We start from the raw sequence: 23,500 nt of genomic DNA, 5'->3' as shown, positions 1-23,500 counted from the left end.
ATACTTCTTCGGTTATACTGAAAATGGAATAAATTGTAGATCTGATTAGGAAAAAATGAAGGCAAAACTAAACATGTTGTCTTGCTCTTAAACCCTGAGTGGGCTTTTTGAGCTCCTGGCCAGATCCGTTGGGGTGTAAGAACCTCTTTCCTTCTCAAAGTGTTAACTGGACCCCATGAGAATAAAGGGCTTTGTTATCACCTTGTTGTGGGGGTCCATGGGTATGCCAGAGAGGGCTGCTGAGTGTAGTTACCAGTGAACCCCTTTAGCTTAGGGAGACATTTGGGTTTTAAAGATTGATTTTATTTATTTGAGAGCGGGATGCCTGGGTGGCTCAGCGGTTGAGTTGAGTGTCTGTCTTCAGCTTAGGGTGTGATCCCAGGGTCTGGGGTTGAGTCCTGCATCGGGCTCCCCACAGGGAGCCTGCTTCTCCCTCTGCCTGTGTCTCTGCTTCTCTCTGTGTGTCTCTCATGAATAAACAAAAATCTTAAGAAAAAAAAAAAACAACCCATTCATTCGAGAGAGAGAGAGAGCACATGCACATGACTGAGGAGAGGGGCAGAGGGAGAGGGAGAGAAAATCTCAAGCAGACTCCCCAATGAGCTTGGAGCCCGACTCAGGGCTTGATCCCATGACCCTGAGATCATGACCTGAGCCAAAGTCAGAGGCATAAAAAACTGAGATGCCCAGGTACCCCAACATTTGGATTTTAAAGCTAGAAGAAACTTGAGCAAACAGTGCATAGGCTCCCCCACATTTAGCCCACAGTCTCTCGTGCTTTTTAAATCCCTGCCCTGATCTGAAAAACATAAATGCAAACAAACAAAAAAAAAAACCTCATGACTTTGAAATTACAAAATCAGTATGCAATCTAAAGACAAATTAAAAGGATCGGGCATTGCTTGTTCTTTAGCAGCATACATCCTGCCCCCCCTCCTACTCCCCTGGGGGCTCATGGCCAGCTCGAGGTGTCCTTGAAAATGACAGACCTGGCCCATTCCTCATTTTAAAACTAGGCTCCCAAGCCCAAGAAAGCCAGCCCCCAATTTGGGTTTCCTGAGAGCCAGGTCTGCTGCTTTCCACCAGCTCTTGAGCACGGGTTCCCAAGCAACCAGGCATTTCTGAGCACTCCGTGCAGTCAGAGGGCAGGTATTGGCAGGAAGGCCAGACATTAGCACGGTAGGAAGTGTAATAAGGGCAGGGGCAGGGCATAGGTGGCCAGGTAATGGCAAGGACAGTGGTTGGAAGTTTTCTAGCTTGTTCTTGATGGAATTGGTTTGCTGGCCTCTAACCTGAAACTGTGTCTTTTTGTGTCATATCTCTCCTCCAACGTCCTGTCCTTACCCTAGACCTTTGGAGCCTGGCTGCTTGGGGAACAAGGACACTGATGCCGTGGCTGCCGTGCTGTGAGGGAAGCAGGCATTAACAGCCATATCCATAATCATATGATAGTGCTTTGTTATTCAAAATAAATGTCCTTCTTAGAGAGGAAAACAATTTTCCACAGTATCTTTCCATTTCTCTCTGTTTTGTTTACTATTCCACAGTGGCTAATTTTGAGTGTCAGATTTGCTCGAAATAAAGATTTAATCCTTTCTAGAACGGTAATAAGTTGTGAACTCCGGCAAAATGCACACTCTGGTAGTTTAAAAAGAGTAGACTAACAGCATGATCTTAACTACATGAAGATCCCATGAGTACCCACAACCCTAGTACATTTTATCAGCTGTAACACGTGACTGGCATTACATCTTTTGTTCCATAAGAAAGAAAAATGGTGTCAAAGGCACCATTGATTATAAGACAGGTCCCAGTTTCAGCATTTGTGGGGAAAATATGCATCTTTGGGGCACCTGGGTGGCTCAGTCGGTTAAGCATCCAACTCTTGATGTTGGTCATGATCTCAGGGTCATGGGATCGAGCCCTGTATCTGACTCCATGCTCAGCAGGGAGTCTGCTCGAAATTCTCTCTCCCTCTGCCCCTCCCCCTGCTCATTCTCTCTCTCTCTCTTTCTTTCTCTCTCTCTCTTAAATAAATAAATAAATAAATATCTTTAAAAGGAAGGAAGGAAGGAAGACAGAAAATGTGTATCTTTGAATCAGTGGAAGATGAGGTATAAGTAGGATGGAAAGCCATGGAATAAAATATTAATAGTGACCTCCCTAGGTATTTATATTGATTGTGGGAAACTTGTTCTTCATCCTTCATATTTTCCAGAATGATTATCATTATTTTAGTAATCATAAACCAAAACACCTGATAGCAGGGTTATGTCAGCATTTATTTACATATCTTCTGTCGACCCGAGTGCCTCAGAAGGGATGGTCTTATGTTCCTGCAAGTTTTCAATTTACAGGCAGGCTTCCAACTTGAAGGTAATTGAGTGGAATGTCCTGTGGGACTGCTGTCCCCATTTTTTTTTTCCTCCCTTATTAGACCAATAAAAGCTTTCAGTCTTGCTCCCAAGACTCTGCTTTCCCAGAACAAAAGCACCTTTCCAGACAAGGGTAGCCCAGAGCTACAGATTGGGCTGAGTGCATGGTGTGGCTGTTTCACTGCTTGCTCCCCCTCTTGTGGGGTACAGGATAGCCTTGCTTGTGTCCTTTCCATCCAGGGGCAGGGAGGTGACCTGAGTGGCCCCTGGGAATCAGAAGCAGCCTCATCCAGATAGATGACTGTCACCAGGAGATCCTGTCCTCTATCATCTACATTCTTAGGGGCATGGTGGTGACATTTTAGAACCTGTGGTCAGCACCTCTTGGAAGTTCGTGGAATTAGAACTGTTCTGAGAGAGCAGTGGTTTGCTTGGGTCTGAAGTGGGGGGAAAAGATTGCTAGGTGTGGCCTGAGTGAACGTATGCATACAGGAATCAGAGATTACCCAGAATGGCTGCCACCATGCTTCCTGGTCTCCCTCCCCACATGCATCCCTGGTGGTTGCACCCAGAAAGCCCTTCCTTCTGTCCAGCTGCTTGGAAGCTATTTAATAGTACTTGGTGTGTTTCTCTCTTTGACTAGGCCTTGAGATGCACACTCAGTGTTCATGTGGGCTGCTTGACGGCTCTCCTCCTCTTACCCTCGTGGCCCCAGAAATGCACGCCTTGTTGGCAAGTTGTGTATCATCAGTAGGATGCCCTGCTCAGTACTGATTATCTCCCTTCTGGTTTAACAACACCTTCTCTGGAATTGAGACTCTTGGATAGCACAGCTGTCTTTGCAAATAAATGTTTTGCCTTGAGATGCCACAACAAATGGATTTTGCTAGAAATACATATCACCTTCAGAAGAGAGGTGAAAGTACAGCTGTCAGAGGGAAGTGAACAAGGTAAACATGCCAAGTGAGCTTTGTAATGCAGAAGTCCTTGTGAGAGACTTCATGCCAGAGTCAACACAGGAGAAGGAGACTAGACTGCGGGAGAGCTTATCCCTCTAGAATATTCTAGACAGGACATCTGGAGTTTCTGTAAGCATCTTACTGCCGTCAGCATTTATTTTCCTTTATTACACCTCAAATGTACGCTGATACACTGTGTCTTTGGAGTGACTGCATTGAAATGATCTCAAAAACAAAAAGAATAAGGACATCTTGGCCATAAGATTTAGTTTTAGAAAAAAGTACATACGAATTATAATTCAAACATAATTGCTACTCAGATCCCACTGATTCAGAACTAGGCTAAATGTTGAGACTTTAAAAAGTGTCCATTTTAATTAAATCTTGTCATTAAGTCTTTCTCTTCTATTCTGCCTCCAATCTGTGTCCAGCTCTCTGGGCTCCAGTTTCTGAACTCTCTCCCTTAGTAGCTAATAAATCCACTTTATTTCTCAGTTTGCCTAAACCATTTTTTTAAAGTTTTTTTGTTTTTTTTTTTTTAACCAAGGTCTTCTAAAGTGTATCATGTTTTTAAAACCACTTCTTCTGGAATTTTTATTTGTGGGCCTGCTGTTCCTTGTTCTTAATGCTTTAGCCCACGTACTGTCCTCTCTTGGGAGGTATGGATTTATTCCTGGCATTATTTCTGCTTCTTTGAAGAAAGAGGCAGATTAGCCATGTTATATTTAATTCTCTTTTTATCCCCGGCTTTTTCGTTTTAATCTCTGTCTTTTTTATTCCTATGTTTTGTATCCCCGAAGCTTTTTTGATCAGATGCATGCGTCAGCCCATCTCTTGTTGGTTCACGTTCTTAAACCCTGGCTCCTATTCAGACTCACTAATGTACAGTCCTGTTTCAGCTTCTTAAAGCGTCTGCATTCAGATGGTATACCTGTGGAGCAGCAATGGCAGTATTTTCAGACCTATCCTGGTGAAAATGATTGTAAGGGCCCTTTGCCAACCACAGTACTTCTGTGTATGCTGAGTAATAACCACAGGGAAATGGTAGTCTGACTTCAGGTAAGTATAGTATAGTCCTTATTTATAAAAATTGAGTAAGAAGCCCATTCATATGGTTAATTTTTCGGTTTTGTGGTTGGAAGAAGTTGTCTTTTGTTTAATTTACATAGAAATAACTGAAAATAGCACAGGGGTTCCAGGACAATAAGGAGACCTGGGTAATTCATTATTTGGAGTTTGCTGTTGACCTGGTTGAGTGAGTTGTTGTTTTTTTTTTTTTTTTTTCCCATTTATCAAGTGAGGGGAGTTGAATAAATTAGTCATTGCCAATCCGTGCCAAGCCTTAGGATTGATGGGGAGGGCTCAGAGGAGAGAGCAGGATGTGTCCTGGGATAGTTCAGCTTCCCTCTGAGGTCGCTGAAAAAGTGATTTCACCACACTTTTTAAGGAGCATGTCAAAACCTGCTGTTTCCCCAGGTTTGGGGATTCTGTAAACCAGTAAGATTTCTGTACACTGAGGTTGGCCAGGATGGGGAAGGGAAGCACTGCCAACTCTTTACCAGATGAGATGAATTCCATTGACTATTACCATAATTGCCTCAAAAAGGAGGAAGAATATCTGGTCTCAACCAAAGAACCCAACCAAACAGATAAAAATAGCCTACTTTAGATCAAACAGCTGCAGTACTCTAACCCCCCCCCCCCCACGTTGTTCCTGGTCTGGTGGAGCTGCTGGGGCAGCACAGGATGGAGAGGTCCTTGGGGCTGTTGGGCTGTGCTCTCTAAAACTCTGTTCATCAAAAACCAGTGCATAGGGGCACCTGGGTGGCTCAATGGATTAAGTATCTGCCTTTGGCTCAGGTCATGATCCCAGGGTCCTGGAATCAAACCCCACATCAGGCTCTCTACTCAGTGGGGAGCCTGCTTCTCCCTCTCACTCTGCCTACCACTCCCCCTGCTGTGCTCTCTCTGTCAAACAAATAAATAAAATCCTTAAAAAAAAAAAGTACATAATGCATCTGTTTTACAGTGGCAACGAAGCAGTGTTTGCTGGTTTGTTCTCAAGATGTTGATTTCATTTGGTTTATTTGTCAAAATTTCTTCTGGTTTTTAAAAAATATTCATATATTGGATTAAGATTTTAAGCAGGTAGTCCCCCTCATAATTAGCATATCAAAACATTCACATTTCATTTTATTCAAAATTTTTGTCCTCACCGAGATCTGAATATTTTAAGCAAAGCACCTCCACCAGAAGTATTTCAGCCTTGACAATTCAATCTAGAAGGAAAACATGGTGAGAGGACTTACATACTCCTTCAGTGATGCGGGAGTGGGGGGGGCATCAAGTGTGGTCAGCATTGGGCTCTATCAACTCTGAATTTTCTGTGGCAGGAAAGGATAGTGTGGGATATGGAGCTAATCTTCAAATCATGTAATGTGGGTTTTATCAGATGGAAAGACATTAGATGCCATGAGACCACATGTGGGTTTGCTTGGAAGTTAAATGGAATTTATCGATTGTTGGAGAGGATAAGCCATGGGTCATTTTTAGAGCTTACAATACACTAGTTATGTGCCTGTGGGCATTGAAGGACCTCTAAATCATTCCATAAATTGAAAAGCTTTCTAGAATGTGCGGTTTGGTGGATTATTAGTTTATTAATATATTATTGTTATATTAATATATAATTAAGATATTCAAGATTTTATACTTTGATTACAACGATAGCAGTGTAGTACAGCGTCAGCTAATAGAGATATTCAGGATGTTGAAACTTTTAAAATCCATTGATATTAGTTAGAAAACTTGCTGCAAACAGCAACCTCACCTTATTCTAGTTAACTTCAGCTACAAAGGAATTGATCAGATGAGGATCAAGTTATTCACTTCAGTGGGGAAGACAGAGACTCAGGCTTTGGCAGGATTCATGGAGAACAAGACTCAGCTAAAACCATGTCCAGGAAAGATCTGGTTAAGCCATCACCACTGTCATTCCCAGAATCTCCAGCCTCTCAGGTCTGGTGTAACACTTAAAGCAGTTGCCCATGTGCCTCTGTGTCCCTCACCCCCACCCTGCAGTGTTCCAAGGCTGTACTGAGCCTGCACTGTGATTGGTTACCCTGTTTCGCTTCCACAGAGAAGGAGAGTGGGCCTGGGAAAGCTTCCATAGTTGGTGATGGGTCCCTGCCACTCACCCACCATGGATCGCCCCCAAGAAAGAAGAGCTTCAGGTACTGGGCAGCTGATCCAGTAGAAGTTCCCTGTGTCACTGGGGAGAAAATTTGAGCAAAGTATGTGCTAGTTAAATGAGGGCTGAGTAGCATACTAAGGACTGGAGTTTTGGGGCCTGACTCCAGTTAGCTAAGTGATGGTGGGCAGATTGCTAAAGCCCTGGGGGCCTCTGTGTCCTCATCTTTACTGAGAGAGGGAATTTTACTGACTGCCTCAGCCCCATGACTCCATAACCAGAGTCCTTCTTTCCAGCAATAAAATTTTAAAATAAATCAGATAATAGAAGCAGACAGAGCTGTAATAAAGCATCTCTTCAAAGTTCGAGAATGCTAAGTCGACACTCCTTGAAACCTGGACATGAGAAAGTTTAAGTATTTGGATGGCAGAGTGGTCATGGTGTAGCAGGTGTAGGAATGAATGGGCTTAAGCACTGCTTTTCCAATGCCATCACCCCTAACCCTGTCCTTGCAGGGTGCCCCAAGGGAGATTTCTGAAACTTGTATTCGCATCTGCAAGGTGGACTTGCACTGTTGTGAAGATGAAATGTGCCTCATCTTCATTGAGGCCACACATGTAAAAGTACCCAGTGCATAGGAAGTGTTCTAAGGAGGTCATTCCTTCCCTGCCCAGGAGGCTGATGGGTCTGGTTCTCCTGGTTCTGCTCTCTCAGTCTCACCCTCGAATAGAGGGAGTTAAATGGCAATTCAGTGAACATTCGTCAAACACAAGGTACACTTCTGTGCTCTGGGCCAGGCCTACATGGGTTCTAAAGAAAAACCAGAGTCAGAAGCTGCATCCCACAGGCCAGCCCTGCCCTGTGCCCTGCTCTCCAGGAGCCCTCTGGGATTGAGAGCTGTGACCTCTGCAGTACCAAACCTAGTAAGTTTTTGTTTTGCTGTGACATTTTTTGCTGTAAAATGAAATGCATATAACCATATGAAACAAATACATAGTTTATTGATTTATCTTAAAACAGCCACACTTGGAAGTCAAGATGCTGAATTGTGCCAGCACCCTGAAGCCCTCCCTATGCCTCTGTCCCATAATAAATGACCTCCCAAGTAGCCACTGTGCTTTTAGAATAGGTACTTCCTTAACGTTTCTCTGTAGCTCAGTCACCCACGTGTGCCTCCCTAGACTCTCCGGTTTATTCATACCCTCCCTTTTTTTATTTGATGATGCCTTTTAAGTGTCTGAATCTGCAGATCTGCCTCTTCCTCCCTTTCTTTTTCTTAAAATTTACCTGTTGGAGTAGCCAGGCACTACGGCCCTTAGAATTTCATGGGTTTTGCTGATCGGACTCTCTTGGGGCAGTTTGACATGTTCCTGGTGTCATCTGGAGATCCTGATGCCTTTTATTACACCAAACACCACAATGTCTCCTGTAGAAGAAGGAGCTCAGTGACCATTTTGTAATTGAAGTGGAATGGTGCATGGGAACTTTGGTACGTGATTCATTCATAATGGACATACTACATGTCATGTCCACGTTTCCAAAGCCACTGGTGACTTTAAAAGAACAGACTTCTCAGAAAGCCATATTTTTAGATGATGTGTACTTTGCATTTCTTACCAGCTCACTTGGTTTTCTCTCTCACGCACCTTTAGGACAGTGGATCCTGAGATCAAATCTCAGAACTCGCCTTGCACTCTGGGTTATACTAAAATTGTTGTGTGGCTACTCAAGTCTGTGTTATCAGTAATAGAAACTCTTTCGTGTTTCTGATATTTGTTTTTGAGCATTCTCAAACCATTGCATACATACATAGCTCCACAATTCACATTCTGTTTATGTGAGTCAGGAAAGGAAAAGATGGAGAAGCCATTGTTTATCTGTAAGAGTCAGGAGACAGGCTGTCTGAATCAAGTCAGTATTTTAGCTAGCTGAGTGTTCATCCAAGTGTACTATCCTTGATGTACATGGTTAGTCAGTTTCCAAAGAAATCTGATCCAACTAAGTATATGTAAACTATACGTGGCCTATAATTGAACTTTGCTTTGATGAGTCAGGATCTTATACTGCCTTCAGCCATCACCATGAGTGATTTTTAGACACCCCAGAAGTCACATTTAAAAATAAACCTGAAAAAAAAAAATAAAAAAATAAAAATAAACCTGGTATCAGGGGGTTGGGGGTTGTTATTTTTGTTTTGTTTTGTTTTTAGCCTTTTGTAGCTTTCTCTTAACGCTTATAGTGTTATAATCATGGGATGGAGGCCTCTTGAGATCTCTAAGAGAGAAAAAGGAAGGGATGCCAATGAAACTGAGAGGCCACCAAAGGGCCACCTCAAGAGCCAGATTTGTGGTGCCAGGCCCCAGGAGGACAAGGCCACCTATGTGCAGTTAGTGGTGTGACCATTGAGACAGACCTCCTGAAAGCAGTGTCTCAGCTGTTCCAGATTGTTAGAGACAGGCTTTCTCTTCATTATCGGAGGGGAGGGGAGGAGACAAAAAGGTTGGTGTCTACATTACCTTGGCAGGAGACCCATTTCTCATTTATTCGTGTTTTTCGTGGATTCTGATCTATTGCACACTGTAGGTATACTATAGTTGTGGTGTACTCAGTGGTGAACCAAATCGAGCACAGTCCTTGCTCTCAGGGAATTTCCAATCTGGAGGATGGACCAGGCTGTCAGAGAGCAAGCACACAGTCCAAAGAAGAGATGAACGATTAGAGAGATGGAGAGTGAGGAGAATGAAGGGGTACTTTAGCCAGGGTGGCTAGGGCAGGCCAGAAGCATAGCCCATGCCCGGGCCTTAGGCAGACTTGGTGTTTTTAAGAAACTGAAAGCACATCGCTTTAGTTGAAGCATCATGAACAGTCGGGAGCAGGACTTCTACCACCTTCCCTAAAGTCATTTTTCACTATAGCAAATACAGAAACATCGTGGTCCTGTTGGGTTACTTTATACGATCAAGTATTTTATTTTATCTGGGTGGAGAGTGGGCAGAGGGATAGAGAGGAAGAATCTGAGGCAGGCTCCACACCCAGCACAGAGTCCAACACTGGGCTCAACACATGATCCTGAGATCATGACCTGAGCTGAAATCAAGAGTCAGATGCTTAACCGACTGAGCCACCTGTGCACCCAACTGTCAGGTATTTTAGATTTCTCCTGTGAAGCCTTCTCACAATTACAGGAAGTTGGAACGTATGTTTGGCATTTGTACATGGTTGATTTGTTCCTTATTCTACTTAAAACTAAGAGCTCTAAGTTCTCCTTGATCTCCCTTGGGAGATTCAGGCAAGCATTCCTAGAACTCTAGTTTCATCAGCATCATAAAGTGTCTGAAGCACAGATCGTGGTAAACTCTCAAGTTTTAAAACTTACCTTAAATCTTTACCAACCGTTTGGTTTTCACGGATCTCCTATCCAAATTACCAAGTAGATTTTAAAATACCCGCAGTTTCTAGTTGATTGCATTTCATCATAAAAAAGCAGTGTTCATCTTACATGAGTAACAGTCCAGAAACGGGTGAAGCCTAGGATCATTTGTTGGAAAGAACCTATAAACACCCCTGGATGCTTGGGTCTCTACACTGAGGATTGCGCCAAGTGTCCCATCGCTAGGTTCATTGGTGGCAGAAAGGAAGGGGCCTCCCTAGCCTTGGTGTGCTGTTGTGTTCAAAGAACAACTTGAGCTCTCAAGGCTTTCCAGTGCTCTCCCTCTTTCATTTGCTTGTTGCTTGAGACTAACAGCCCTACCACAGAAAGGCTCACCATGTCACCAAGCAGCTGGTAAGCCGTGTCCCATGTCACACTGTTCCTTGTGCCTTCCTGTGGACAGATGCCCTGTAGCCCCACACACAGTAGAGGCTCCCCAACTTTCATTCCCTCGCCTGCCATTCCTCCATTACCTATCTGCTTCCAAGCCCCCCCCCCTTTATTTCTTCCTGTCTTTCCTTTTTGGAGCCTTGCTTTCCCCACTACCCACTCCTGTGACTTTCCTTCTCTGGGGTTCATCCACCCAGCTCTTTTGTATCTCTCCCTATTTATTCCTCTCTTCCTTTTCTTCCCCACCTTCCCACTATTTTTTTTCTTCCTTGCCTCATCTCCAGAACCTGTGTCTCACTTTCTGTGATGCTAATTATATCTGGCATTGAATCTTGATCGGTTACCAACTAACAGCAGCAGACTGCATGTGTGCATTATTTAAACTTAATAGGAAGGACTCTGGCACATCCTACTTTGCATTTGCCCAGGCCTCCAGTGCCTACATGAGGTCCTAGTGTGGAGGGGTGGCTGGCTAACACGTCGTGGTGGAATAAGAAATGAATGAACACATTGCTAGTCAGCTTGATGGGGTCCATTATCCATAGTTTCTGTGGCAAAAGAAATTTCTGGATCTTGAAGCTTCCAGACTCTATTGAATAGATGAGGATAGACATAACATGTATAGAAAGAGCTCTGTGTTGTTTATCACATGACTGAATGAGAATCTCTGTGCTGGTGGAGAAAGAAGGCTGTTAGTAAGTCTGGGTTCTAATCCTGGCTGGTCTGTTCCTGCAGCTTCACATCAGAGAGCTATAACCTTTCTCAGCAAAAGTTGATTGATAGGAAAGTGAGCTGCCTTACCAGAGTATGTAAGAAGAGATGTGTATAAAAGCACTTTATGAATCACAAAACACTAGACAAGTAAAGCATCATTATGTTGCCCGTATTAATCACAATACAATTAAGAATTTAAAATTGGACTCTTTACATTTCAAATATGTTATTTACTCTTTAAAAAATGATTTATTTATTTGAGAGAGAGGGAGAGCATGCACACGAGTGGGCAAGCACTGGTCGAGGGAGGAGGGAAGAGGAGGGAGAGAGAGAATCTCAAGCAGACTCCCCCTGCTGAGCATGGAGCCCAACTCAGGGCTCAATGTCACAACCCTGAGACCATGACCTAAGCCGAAATCAAGAGTTAGATGCTAAACCGACTGAGCTACCAGGCCCCCCCCCATGATTTACTTTTAAATCCATCTGTTGAAGGAATGTGTCTCATCGTCAAATGCTAAAGGATGGCATGTACTTGAGGCCATAGAGTAATTTGTAGAAAAGGCTCCCTGTTATAGGAAGCTAGGACTAAAAGTAGACCAAAAGAAACAGTGAAAATATATATGCACTTCTGATAGAAAATGTTTACACAAATCAATGGGACGGTTTCCCTTATGCTGATTTTGAGGGTGGGTTTTTTTTTTAATTTTTATTTATTTATTTTTTTTAAAAAAGATATTTTTTTTAATTTTTTAAAATTTTTATTTATTTATGATAGTCACAGAGAGAGAGAGAGAGAGGCAGAGACATAGGCAGAGGGAGAAGCAGGCTCCATGCACTGGGAGCCCGATGTGGGATTCGATCTCGGGTCTCCAGGATCGCGCCCTGGGCCAAAGGCAGGCGCCAAACCGCTGCGCCACCCAGGGATCCCTTTTTTTGAATTTTTAAATGCAAAGATGTAACTTATAGTGTTCTATTTTTGATACAGCTGAGTTGTAGCATGGCCATCCCCATGAGTTGTTCATCTTAGAGTTTCAGAATTCATAAACTTGAACTTCTTTTGTTTAGTTCCCAGACTGTGGGAGAGAATGTACTCCCTGCACTCAGCAAAGATACTAGTTAAGGTCTTCCTTCATTAATTTTCTTCCTTCCGAGAAATGTTGGCCCGGTCAGAGTAGAAAAATCGGTCAAACCCATCTCACTAAATTGAGTCGTGGTGAGTGCATCTGTTTCTGACTTTGCTGGGCTCCCTGGATTGGCAGGTGGACAAGAAGCGGGCTAGATCTGGAGCAGGCTGACCTCCTGCCTTCTCAAGCCCCTCATCCTGTGCTGTCCCTTAAGTAAGCTTTGCTGTCTCCTGTCATTCCTACAGGCCATGCAGGACGCACTGGCAGACCTTCCAGAGTGGTATGGGATAAAAGGCATGCAAGCCCATTGGATCGGGGACTGCGTGGGCTGCCATCTGGACTTCACACTGAAGGTGATCAGGCAATGCCTCTTCATCGATTGAAGCTCACAAATCCCTTCTGCAAGTTTCTGAACTCACTGAGCAAACCAGCAACTTGGTGAAAAATACTGCCAGTCACACATGTCATCTCAAACTTCGTAGTGGCCACATTTTTAAAGTGCACAGAACCAGGCGAAATTGATTTTAATAACATATTTTTATTTAACCGATCGTATAGAAAACATTGTCATTTCAGGATGTGATCAGTAACAAACTTTTATGGAGAAAACAGTTTACATTCCAGATTGATTGATTGATTGATTTATAGATTTTATTTATTCATGAGAGACAGAGAGAGAGAGGCAGAGACACAGGCAGAGGGAGAAGCAAGCTCCATGCGGGGAGTAAAATAAGGTAAGTTTTAAAACTTGAGAGTTTACCACGATCTGTGCTTCAGATACTTTATGATGCTGATGAAACTAGAGTTCTAGGAATGCTTGCCTGAATCTCCCAAGGGAGATCAAGGAGAACTTAGAGCTCTTAGTTTTAAGTAGAATAAGGAACAAATCAACCATGTACAAATGCCAACATGTGGGACTCGATCCTGGGACTCCAGGATCACGCCCTGGGCCGAAGGCAGGCGCTCAAGTGCTGAGCCACCCAGGCGTCCCTACACTTCAGTTTTAGAACAGAGTCTTTGAAATGTGCACTATCTCACACAACAATCCTGGCCACATTCCAAGTGCTCCATCACCTCATGCTACTACTGGCCACCCTACTGGTCAGCCCAGATATAGAGGGTTTTCTGTGGGCCCATGAATTCCCTGCAATGATGTGTGGAATGTTGGGTGGGCATTTTCTGGAGCAGAGGGCCCAGAGCTCAGAGGGGTTCATGTCTACAAAGCAGGTTAAAAACCAGCTAGGCAAAGGCTGACGCCTTCTCAAAACTAGCCACACCCGAAGCTGGTAAGAGCTATGGGCTTACCCAGGGTTCAGTAGAGCCTACTTGTGTGGAAACACTGCTCAAAGGTCACTACCGAGGGCCCACCTACTTTGGAAGGTCCCCCACAAACTTTTCTCTTTGTCCTTACAGACTAGGTTGTTGTTGTTTGGCTGTTTCTTACCTGGGTAGGTTATGGTTTGGTTTTTTTTTAATGCTTCTGATGTCTCCTTTCTACTTAAGACTTTTGTGCCCTGTTCATTTAGCTCCAAACTCATCCCTCTCCTTAAGCCAGACCAAAGGAGGGGACAGCAGCCAACATACAGAGTTGACCTAGTTTTCTAGACTCCTCCTATTGACAGCCATGCTGGTGTCTGCTGAGCACCTGCTACTTGTCACAGAGCTCACACTTCCCTGTGCCATCTCACAGAAGTGATCCACCTCACTGCAGACATGGGAAGCCCCCCATGAGGGAGTGAGAACTTTGGAACCTTTGAAAAACAAATCCTGAAATGACCAAACTCTCTCACCACTTTCCTAAGAAAGTGGTGAGATTTCTGAAATTTAGCCCAGCTGCGACTTTGGTTGAGACTTTCAGGGCCATCTCTTTGAGATCCTGTGCATTAGGCCAGGGTGAAGGCTGAGGGTCTGTGAGCCGTTCAGCTGCTGTATGTGAAGTGGCTCCCACATTCTCTCCTTTACCCAACATTTTATTATGAAAATGTTTCTGTCTCCATTCCTGGACCCACATGAAAATGAGTTGTCTCAGGGATGGGAACACTCTCAGTCCTGTAGGTACAGGATCATGTGGCCGTGCCTCTGGCACCCTAAGCCAGGCTCCCTAGGTGACACCTAACTGGCACTCAGGCCATAGTGTAGACTCACACATCACTGGCTCACTGTGAGCATATTTGAATGAATGTGTGAAGGAAGGAGCCTCTGTCCTCTCTGTGTCTGTCATAGAATTAGCATTCAGTGGATGCCTAATGTGTGCCTCTTCTTTGAAAGGCATTTAACCAGCCCTAGGAACACTTAGTCATGAGCTCAAGTGTCCTTTTTTCTTCCTTCTCAGAATGGTTTTAGCCTCAGTGACTGTTTTTCTGGTTAGAAAAGTAGATACCTTTATTTTTTTAATCTCTACCTTAAATCCTGGAGAAAAATATAGCTCCTTTGTCAAGACAGAAACAATATAATGTTGATAGTTAATTCTTGATTCGTGAACAAAGGAGCCAGGAAAATGGGGGAGGCATCTTTCTGAGCATGCTTTAACCACCTTCCATTTGGGGCCACCAGGGGCAATGGGCACCAGGCTTCTCAAAGAGGAATGGTGATCCTCTTCTCTGTCGTTCACCTCTGCCCCTGCCAGGGGCCATCTTAGGGCCCCATATCCCTGGGGCTGCAGCCAGAAACTGTCCCCAGAGAGAAGGGAGAAGGGAATGTGGCCAGGGAGCACGACAGCCCAGAAGGAGCCCTAAGGAATGAAATGGCTCTGCTTTTACCTTCCAGGTGGATGGACAAGTCACAGGAGAAAAGCTAACTGCCTACACGGCCACCCCCGAAGCCATTTACGGTACCTCCCACGTCGCCATCTCTCCCAGCCACAGACTCTTACACGGGCACAGCTCCCTGAAGGAAACCCTTCAGAAGGCACTTGTTCCTGGCAAAGGTGAGCTGGCAAGTTCAGGCGAACATGTGGATTACAGCTTATAGTTGGATAGCACTACATGGGTTCACGGTTCTCTCTCATATGTCATCCTGTGTCATTTGTTCTTCACTTGGCCCTGACTTGTTGGTTTTTTATTTTAAGGGGCACCTGGGTGGCTCAGTCAGTTGAGGTCTGCCTTTGGCTCAGGTTGTGATCCCAGAGTCCTGGGATCCAGCCCCATGTCAGGCTCCCTGTGCACTGGGGAGTCTGCTTCTCCCTCTGCCTCTGCCTGCTGCTCTGCCTGCATATTTTCTCTCTCTCTCTCTCAAATAAATAAAATCTTTTTAAAAAAATAATAAAACAGGGTAAATAAGAGCCTTGAAAATATTGTTACCCCTGGTTTCACTTTGAGTTACTATTTTATCTGCTTCTTGAATTTCTGACCGAAAGCTCAACTCTTTCTCTTTAAATATAATCTAAATTTAAAGCTCTTTCTGATAGGAATAGAATCTTCTGCTTGATTTATAATTACATCATCAAGTGAAACTTTCCTGATGATGGTGACAAGGAGAAAGCCAGTGAGAATCAGAGGAAGCATTTTCAACAACTTCATTTTATGACTTTAAAGAATTCACACAATCATTAGAGCAGCTGAACAGAGCCCTGCTCAGTACAGGCCTTCAGTCCATGGATCAGGCTGACCTGGAAGAGGCCTAGCACATGTTATTGGTCAGTGAGGATTTGGGGAGTGCCTGTGCGTTAGGATGCTGTGGTTGCAAGCAACAGAATCCATCCCTGGCCAAACCAGATGACACTCTGGAGGCTGTGGGAACCCTGCTTACTAGCAGGAACTGGACTAAAGAGGACTTGGATCAGCCAGCTGTTGGGTTTTGGCAGCAGGAACAGTCTCTTGAGCACCACTGACTGAGTGAATCTGTTCTCCCTTCGCCCTCAGTGTTTGGACCACTTGGTCTGAGATTCCTGTTGCAAGGAAAAGTATCTGAATGGCATAACTGAGGCCCATGACCTTTTTCTTGGCGTTTTTGGACCCCTTCCTTGTTAGACTACCAAGACTAGAACCAGTGAGGACAGGTAGCTACCCTAAACAAACTCAGAGGCTCTTACCAGAGGAAAGCAGGCAAAAGAAAGTCCCCCTACCAGTTAGAAGTAGGTCTCCAGATAGGACACCTGGGGGGCGCATTTGGTGGACTGTCCACTTCTTGGTTTCTGCTCAGGGTTGCGAGATTGAGCCCCACATTGGGCTCCACACTGAGTACAGGATCTGCTTGAGATTCTCTCTCCCTCTCCCTCTGCTCCTCCTGGTCATGAGCATGCACTTGCTTGCTCGTTTTCAAATAAATAAATAAATCTTTAAAAAATAATAATAATAAATGAATAAATAAATAAATAAATCTTTTTAGAAAGGGGGGTAGGTTTCTGGAGAAATGTAAATATTTCTGTAAAAATCTCATCCTTATTCTCTTTTCGTAGACTATAAATTTCAACCCAAAGAACACAGTCTGAATTATCAGGGTCTGTTTGAATTATTTGCCTAACAAAATGATTTGCATGGTGATGTAAAGTTTTGGTTTTATTGTTTTTGTTTTGTTTTTAAGATTTTATTTATTCATGAGAGACACTGAGAGAGAGGCAGAGACATAGGCAGAGGGGAGAAGCAGGCTCCCCTCAGGGAGCTGGATATGGGACTTGATTCCAAGACCCCAGGATCACACCCCGAGCTGCAGGCAGATGCTCACCCCCAAGCAACCCAGGCGCCCTTGTTTGTTTGTTTGTTTTAATTGCTATTCTTAAAGTAACCAGAATGAAAGGTTTCCTGATATCAGGCTGGAAAGATAGACAGTGTCATCCCAACTTACCTCTGCTGAAGACTTAATTGTGAACTTCCAGCATTGAAGCCAGGGTCAAATCAATGAGCACTTAGGATGAGTTTGCTGTGTGCTAAGCAATCTGGGACGTGCAGAAGACCAGTCATGGTCCTGCCTTTGTGGGAGACCATAACAGAGGAGAGCCAGATGCAAGTGTGATTCACTCTGGCCCAGGACAGATACCACTTGCTGTCATCTCTTGTTGTTATGTATTGAAACAGAAAAAAGACTTGTGTTAAAATTTCAGTGTTGTGCTCATTAAAGTCCAGTGTAGCTATCTCTCTGGGTTTTTTCCCACTTACTCAAAAAAAAAAAAAAAATTGGATCCTTTTTCTACTGTTTAAAGGGAAAACTCATAATTTTTACTCTCATGAGCATTTTGAGATTTCTTGTGGGCTGTGATGGTTGAAAAATACCTAAAATTGAAAAACTAAAAAATGTAAATATCCAGCCCTTAGATTTCGTTTTCTTACAGTTAATCTGGGGACACAATTTAAAATGAGGTAATATTAACAGGGATTTAATGAGATCATACATTATAAAAGACAGAGCTCCTGACATGAAAGGGACTGTATAAACTCCCTACATTTTTATATATAAGAAATTTAATTTTCTTAGCAGATGCAAAGAGCGATGTTTTCATGATCATTTGGGGTATCGGCACTTCTGACTTGTCCCATCATTTCATTTTAGCACTAAATGGCTCACTAGCTTCGTTCTCACCTCTTTTAATAATCTCTGAAATAATTTCAAATGGAACATTGCATTTGGCTCTATCTTTTCCAGTTCCAATTTTCAGAATAGAAATATTCTTTTTTGCAGATGTCAACTTATTCAAAGTCTCAAGTTTAATTTGCACGTCAAGTCTCTGGATTTTGACATGTGACACTAGTTACGTAAGGCCAGTACGGTGCCTTAAGTGTAATACAGTTTTCCTAAAATTCGAATTAAAATCACCATATGAATATGGGCGGATGCCTTCTTTGGCTTTGGAGGTTACATTCTTTATTTATTTATTTATTTATTTATTTATTTATTTATTTATTTATTTATATATTTATTTAGAGGTTACATTTTATTTTTTTTAATTTATTTTTTATTTATTTATGATAGAGAGAGAGAGAGAGAGAGAGAGGCAGAGACATAGGCAGAGGGAGAAGCAGGCTCCATGCACCGGGAGCCTGACGTAGGATTCGATCCCAGGTCTCCAGGATCGCGCCCTGGGCCAAAGGCAGGTGCTAAACCGCTGCGCCACCCAGGGATCCCTGGAAGTTACATTTTAAACCCAAACATCACATTGCTATTGTCATTTACCTTTGCCAAGTGGCTCAGCTCAAATCAGACAAACGGCTGGATTTTTTCTCCAGCATCAGGTTTTGAGGGCGACTAGTGACCGCCGAAAGTCAGGACAGTGCACAGTTGTGATGGAATGTGTCACTTGCAGAAGTTTAAATACTCAAATGTGAGTTCCTACAGCCACTAAGTTGGTTTCTGTATATCAGTGCCTTTGTGGACAACAAGATGGCCAAGGTTCTGATCCCAGAGCCATCCTGGCTGTTACTTAAGGAAAGTCACTTCACTTTTGGGAGTTTGGCTTTCCCAGCCCAGGGGGCAAGGTGGTTCTGGGGGCCCTGCGGGTCCAGAAGGAGCCCTCAGGGGCTCAGAGGAAGGTGACACACGCGGATAGGGTGATGCTTGGCAGAGGGCAGGCAGGAGGACCTGCATACCATGAGTTAGGAGACCATGAAGACAAGAAAACAGCAGTTGTCAGAATGGAGGGTCCGAAGCAGCTCCCAGAAGTATCTGGAAGGCATCAAGGGCAGACCTCTAGGCATGCTGCCCTGATTTCTGGATGGGTGGACTGGATTGCCAATGTTATTGACTACAAATACTGTTTTGCTCAGCATCCTATAATTTGGCATAGATTTCTTTTAAGAGAGCAAAAAGTCAGGTGCTTCCCTCCAGAGTTCTTCAAACTGAGTTTATTTCTATCATTCACGTTGCCTCCTTCTCTCAGCTGACCGCCTCTGATTTAAGTCGTGTTATGTAAGCTCTGACTTGATGGGAGCAGAAACCATAAAAAGCATCAATAGGGAAATATCATCAGAGTTCTAGAAGCTGTTCTGGCTTTTCCTGACGTCTTTTCTTACATTTCTGATATTAAAATATTCAAACCCTGAGGCTTTGGAACCACACATTTCAGCTCTGAGTCACCAGTGGTCTCTACGATGCATTTTTTGCCAAAAGGGTAAGTGAGGTCTCCCTCTGAGTGAGGGTACCTCAGAACCCTGTTGTTTATGGACACATCAGAGCAGGAGCCTCATCTCCCTGGAAGCTCCAGGACATTAAATAATTAATTGCTTACTCGGCCCTTGCCCCCTTTCTGCTTAGTGTGTGTGGGAGGATGGGATACAAGACAAGGAAAGGAATCCTGTAGATTATAGTCTGTTCTTTAATCAAGCTATTCCCTCTACCATCCTTCCAGCACATGCTAATAGATGTTAGGCAGAGGAAAGAGTCTCTGTGCTCACATAATGTGGAATAAACAAAAACAAACAGGTTTCTTTGCTCCTGGATGTCTCAGAACCTTTGTTGTGCCGTTTTACACTGAGACTGTCCAAGAGTGCAGGTCACGTGGCACTTTTCACACTTCCTTGACCACACAACCCAGTTCCCACAGGGTGTCCCTGCGTGGAGCACTGCTTTGCTGATCACTGAAGGAAAGCCATCTGTTTGTTTTTTCCAGAGGGCACGAAAGACCTGCCTGCTTTGCAGTGGGGCCCTGGGGCAGAGGGCACCTTTTGGCCTAGAATGTTTCCTTCGTAGGCTTTGTACTAAACCCGTTTGGTAGGTATAGAGCCTCTGTAGGAAACGCTTTAGTTACTTTGGATTTCTCTGTGGCCTCCTTGCTTCCTGCTTCACGCTGCTAGCACCTGACAGGAGAAATACAGAGAGCTCTCGGTCTGGTTCGAGAACTTCCGATTTTAGTTTTGTCCTTTGTAAGGAATAGATTTTGACCAGATGCAGCAAGCATGCAAGATGCTGCTGTATATTCATTACAGATCTGCTAATAATTCGAGTTCATAGGCCAATTTTTTTTTCTAATTGAAAAACTGTCCCAATAGAACTTTGAGGTGGAAAAATAAAAATAAAACAAAACAAAACCCCCAACCCAACTGTTTAATATAGTACCCTACATTTGTTTCATATTTTTCTTTTAATGACTTTATTGGGATATAATTCCCATACCATGAAATTCACCCCTAATTTAAAGTGCACAATTCTGTGGTTGTTAGTATATCCACAGAATTATGCACAGTTTTATTTATTTATTAAGATTTTATGTATTTATGCATAAGCAATGCAGAGAGAGAGGCAGAGACATAGGCAGAGGGAGAAGAAGTTTTCCCTGTGGAGAGCCTGATGCAGGACTTGATCACAACCCCAGGATCATGACCTGAGCCAAAGGCAGACCCAGGTGCCCCTATGCACAGCTTTAGAACATTTTTGTCACCCCCAAAGAGATTCCATACCCTGTACCTACTGTTACCCTGAGCCTTAGCCAACTGCTAGTCTACTTTGTCCATAGGTTTGCCAATTCTGGACATTTCATATGAATGGAATCGTGCAGTATTTGTTTCTTTTGAGACTGGCTTTTTTCACTTGGTATAATGTGTTCAAGGCTCATCCATTTTAGTATTTTGTTCCCTTTTATTTCAGAATAATATTATACATTTTATTTATTCATTAGTTGATGGACATTCTAGCCATTTTCTAGCTACTATGAGTGGTGTTGCTGTGAACATAAATACAGATTTCTTTTTCTTTTCTTTTTTTTAATTTATGATAGTCACAGAGAGAGAGAGAGAGAGAGGCAGAGACACAGGCAGAGGGAGAAGCAGGCTCCATGCACCGGGAGCCCGACGTGTGGGATTCGATCCCGGGTCTCCAGGATCGTGCCCTAGGCCAAAGGCAGGCGCTAAACCGCTGCGCCACCCAGGGATCCCTAAATACAGATTTCTATGTAGACATAGGTTTCATTTCCTTGTGTATGTATTTAGGAGTGGACTTGCTGGATTATATGGTAGCTCTGTTTTTAACTGGTCAGGGAAGCATCAGAGTTTTCCACAGCAGCTGCACTGTTTTACATTCCCACCAGCAGTATACAAGGGCTCCGATTTCTCTACATCTTTGCCAACACTTGTTATCTGTCTTTTTGATCATGATCATCCTAGTTAATGGAAAGTAGTATCTCACTGTGGTTTTGATTTGCATTTACCCAATAGTTAGTGATACTGAGCATCTTTGTATGTCGCTTGTTGGCCATTTGTGTATCTTCTTTGGAGAAATGTCTGTTCAGACCCTCTGCCCACTTTTTAATTGAGTTGTCTTTCTTTTGTTGATTTTTAATAGTCCTTTACATATTCTAGATGCAGGTCCCTTGTCAGATGTATGATTTACAGAAATACTCTCCAGTTCTGTGGGTGGTCTTCATTTTCTATCTTACATGTAAGTCCTTAATCCATTTTTTAGTTAATTTTTATATACAACAAAGGTAAGGGACAACCTTTATTCTTCTGTGTCTGTTCATATTACCTTTTTAAAAAAATTATTTGAGAGAGAGAGAGCAAGCATGCGTGAGCAGGGAGAGGGGCATAAGGGGAGGCAAAGGGAAAGAATCTTAAGCAGACTCCTTACTGAACACAGAGCCTAACATGGGGCTTGATCCCATGACTCCAAGACCATGACCTGAGCCAAAACCAAGAGTCGGACGCTCAACCGACTGACCCATCCAGGTGTCCCAGTGTGTGATCATAATACTTTTTAATTCATGTTCTCACAGAAATGTATCTTAGATATCAGACAGCTTCTGTCTTTATGTTTTGGTCTTCATATAATATCATTTCAGAAAGGGGAGAGGGTGTTGGTTTTTAGGCAGGCTTCACAATTCTTTTTTAATCCATACAAAATATTACATTAACTCAATGTACCGTAATATCCTCAGTCTTCCCTATCATATTGAACATTTGGCCTTTTAATGTTTGGGGCTGTTACAGAAATAGCCACTCTCGGTATTTATATCCACATAGCTCTTTTTCTCTGTAGAATTACTTCCTTAAAAGACATTTCCCAGAATGGAAATTACTTGGTCAAAGGTTATGAACATTTTTCTAGTTCTTATTACAGGTTGCTTTTATTGGTTTCTGAAAGTACTATTATCAGTTTATAATGCCATGTACAATGATACACAAATTTCAGAGCAACTTCACAAACAGTGATGGTACCTTTCTAAAAGTTTTTGCTAACTTACCAGGTGTAAAATGATATTACTTCAAGATTACTTTAATGTCCATTTCACTTTTTAAAAATTAACTTGTGTTTTATAAGATCCAAGTGATATATGTGTATCACATGAAAAGTCAAAAAGTGGGGCAGCCTAGGTGGCTCAGCAGTTTAGCGCCGCCTTGAGCCCAGGGCATGATCTTGGAGTCCCGGGATCGAGTCCCACGTCGGGCTCTCTGCATGGAGCCTGCTTCTCCCTCTGCCTGTGTGTCTCTGCCTCTCTCTCTCTCTCTCTCTCTCTCTCTCTCTCTCTCTGTTTCTCATGAATTAATAAATAAAATATTTAAAAAAAAGAAAAGTCAAAACGTATTAACAACAGCAGGAGCTTACTTATCCAGCCACTTCATATCATTTTAGGTATGTGTTACTTAGGATATAAGTTTGGTGGCTACAACAGAGTCCTGAAAACACAGTGACTTAATAAGACAAGTTTATTTCTTGGCCACATGAATCTCAAAGCAAGTATAACAAGTCTGCTTTGTGAATGAGTCATGGCCAACACTCTTTCTGCGTTCCCACTCTGCCCTTCAAGGGTCCTGTCTTTACCTGTGTGTTTTGAGATGTTCTACACATCATCTGTGTTGTAAGTAAGAAAGAGGGAAAGAAGGACATCCTTCTTCCCTCTGAGAGCATGCCCTAGAAGTTGCTTCTGCACATACCCCATGACCACACATAGCGTAAGGAAGGTGGAGCAGTGCTCTTGTGAACTATGCAGACGTGTGTCCAACTAAGCATTCTGTTGCTGAGTCAGAAGGCAATGCAGGTCTGGGGTCAACTGTCACTCTGTGCTACAGCTGTTTCTATGGTACAGACCTCCATGTGTCTGGATAATATGCCCACCCTGTTCCCTCCCAGTTCACCAGTTCTCAACATTATCCTGTGACTTCTACTCATATACCACTTCCCCTCATCTTCCATCCTTCTCTTCACATTTTATCATGTGATGTTTTTGAGAAGGGGCAGTACAGAATCAGAAAAAATGGTGTCCACTTTGAGAAGTGCCAGCCACTTAGACAGCTGAGGGCAGCAGGTGCCTCTTAGCTTTGGTACCATTGGTGCTACTGAACCTCTACCCTGGAGACCCGTTTGGGTTACATGCTACTCTGCCCCCATTATAACCTGTCTTGTGCTTCCTGACTACCCCCACCAAGGTGAATGAAGAGAAGAGCTGGCTTAGATGCCTA

General features: G+C 43.4%; 1 protein-coding gene across 4 annotated transcripts in view; it reads left to right on the top strand.

Annotated features, from left to right (window-relative positions):
• Window positions 1-23,500, top strand: part of LARS2 (leucyl-tRNA synthetase 2, mitochondrial) — a 156,033-nt gene that overhangs the window by 73,744 nt on the left and 58,789 nt on the right. For 3 of the 4 annotated variants that reach the window (XM_055343793.1, XM_055343794.1, XM_055343792.1), the window contains 2 exons: window positions 12,428-12,535; window positions 14,949-15,108. In XM_055343793.1, coding sequence (XP_055199768.1) covers window positions 12,428-12,535; window positions 14,949-15,108 — 268 coding nt within the window. The remainder of the gene's footprint in view (window positions 1-12,427; window positions 12,536-14,948; window positions 15,109-23,500) is intronic. The other variant, XM_055343795.1, reaches the window with a different exon arrangement.

Source organism: Nyctereutes procyonoides, unplaced genomic scaffold, assembly GCF_905146905.1.
Source record: "Nyctereutes procyonoides isolate TBG_1078 unplaced genomic scaffold, NYPRO_anot_genome, whole genome shotgun sequence".
In the NCBI taxonomy this organism is placed as follows: domain Eukaryota; kingdom Metazoa; phylum Chordata; class Mammalia; order Carnivora; family Canidae; genus Nyctereutes; species Nyctereutes procyonoides.
This window is presented reverse-complemented; position numbering and strand designations above follow the sequence as displayed.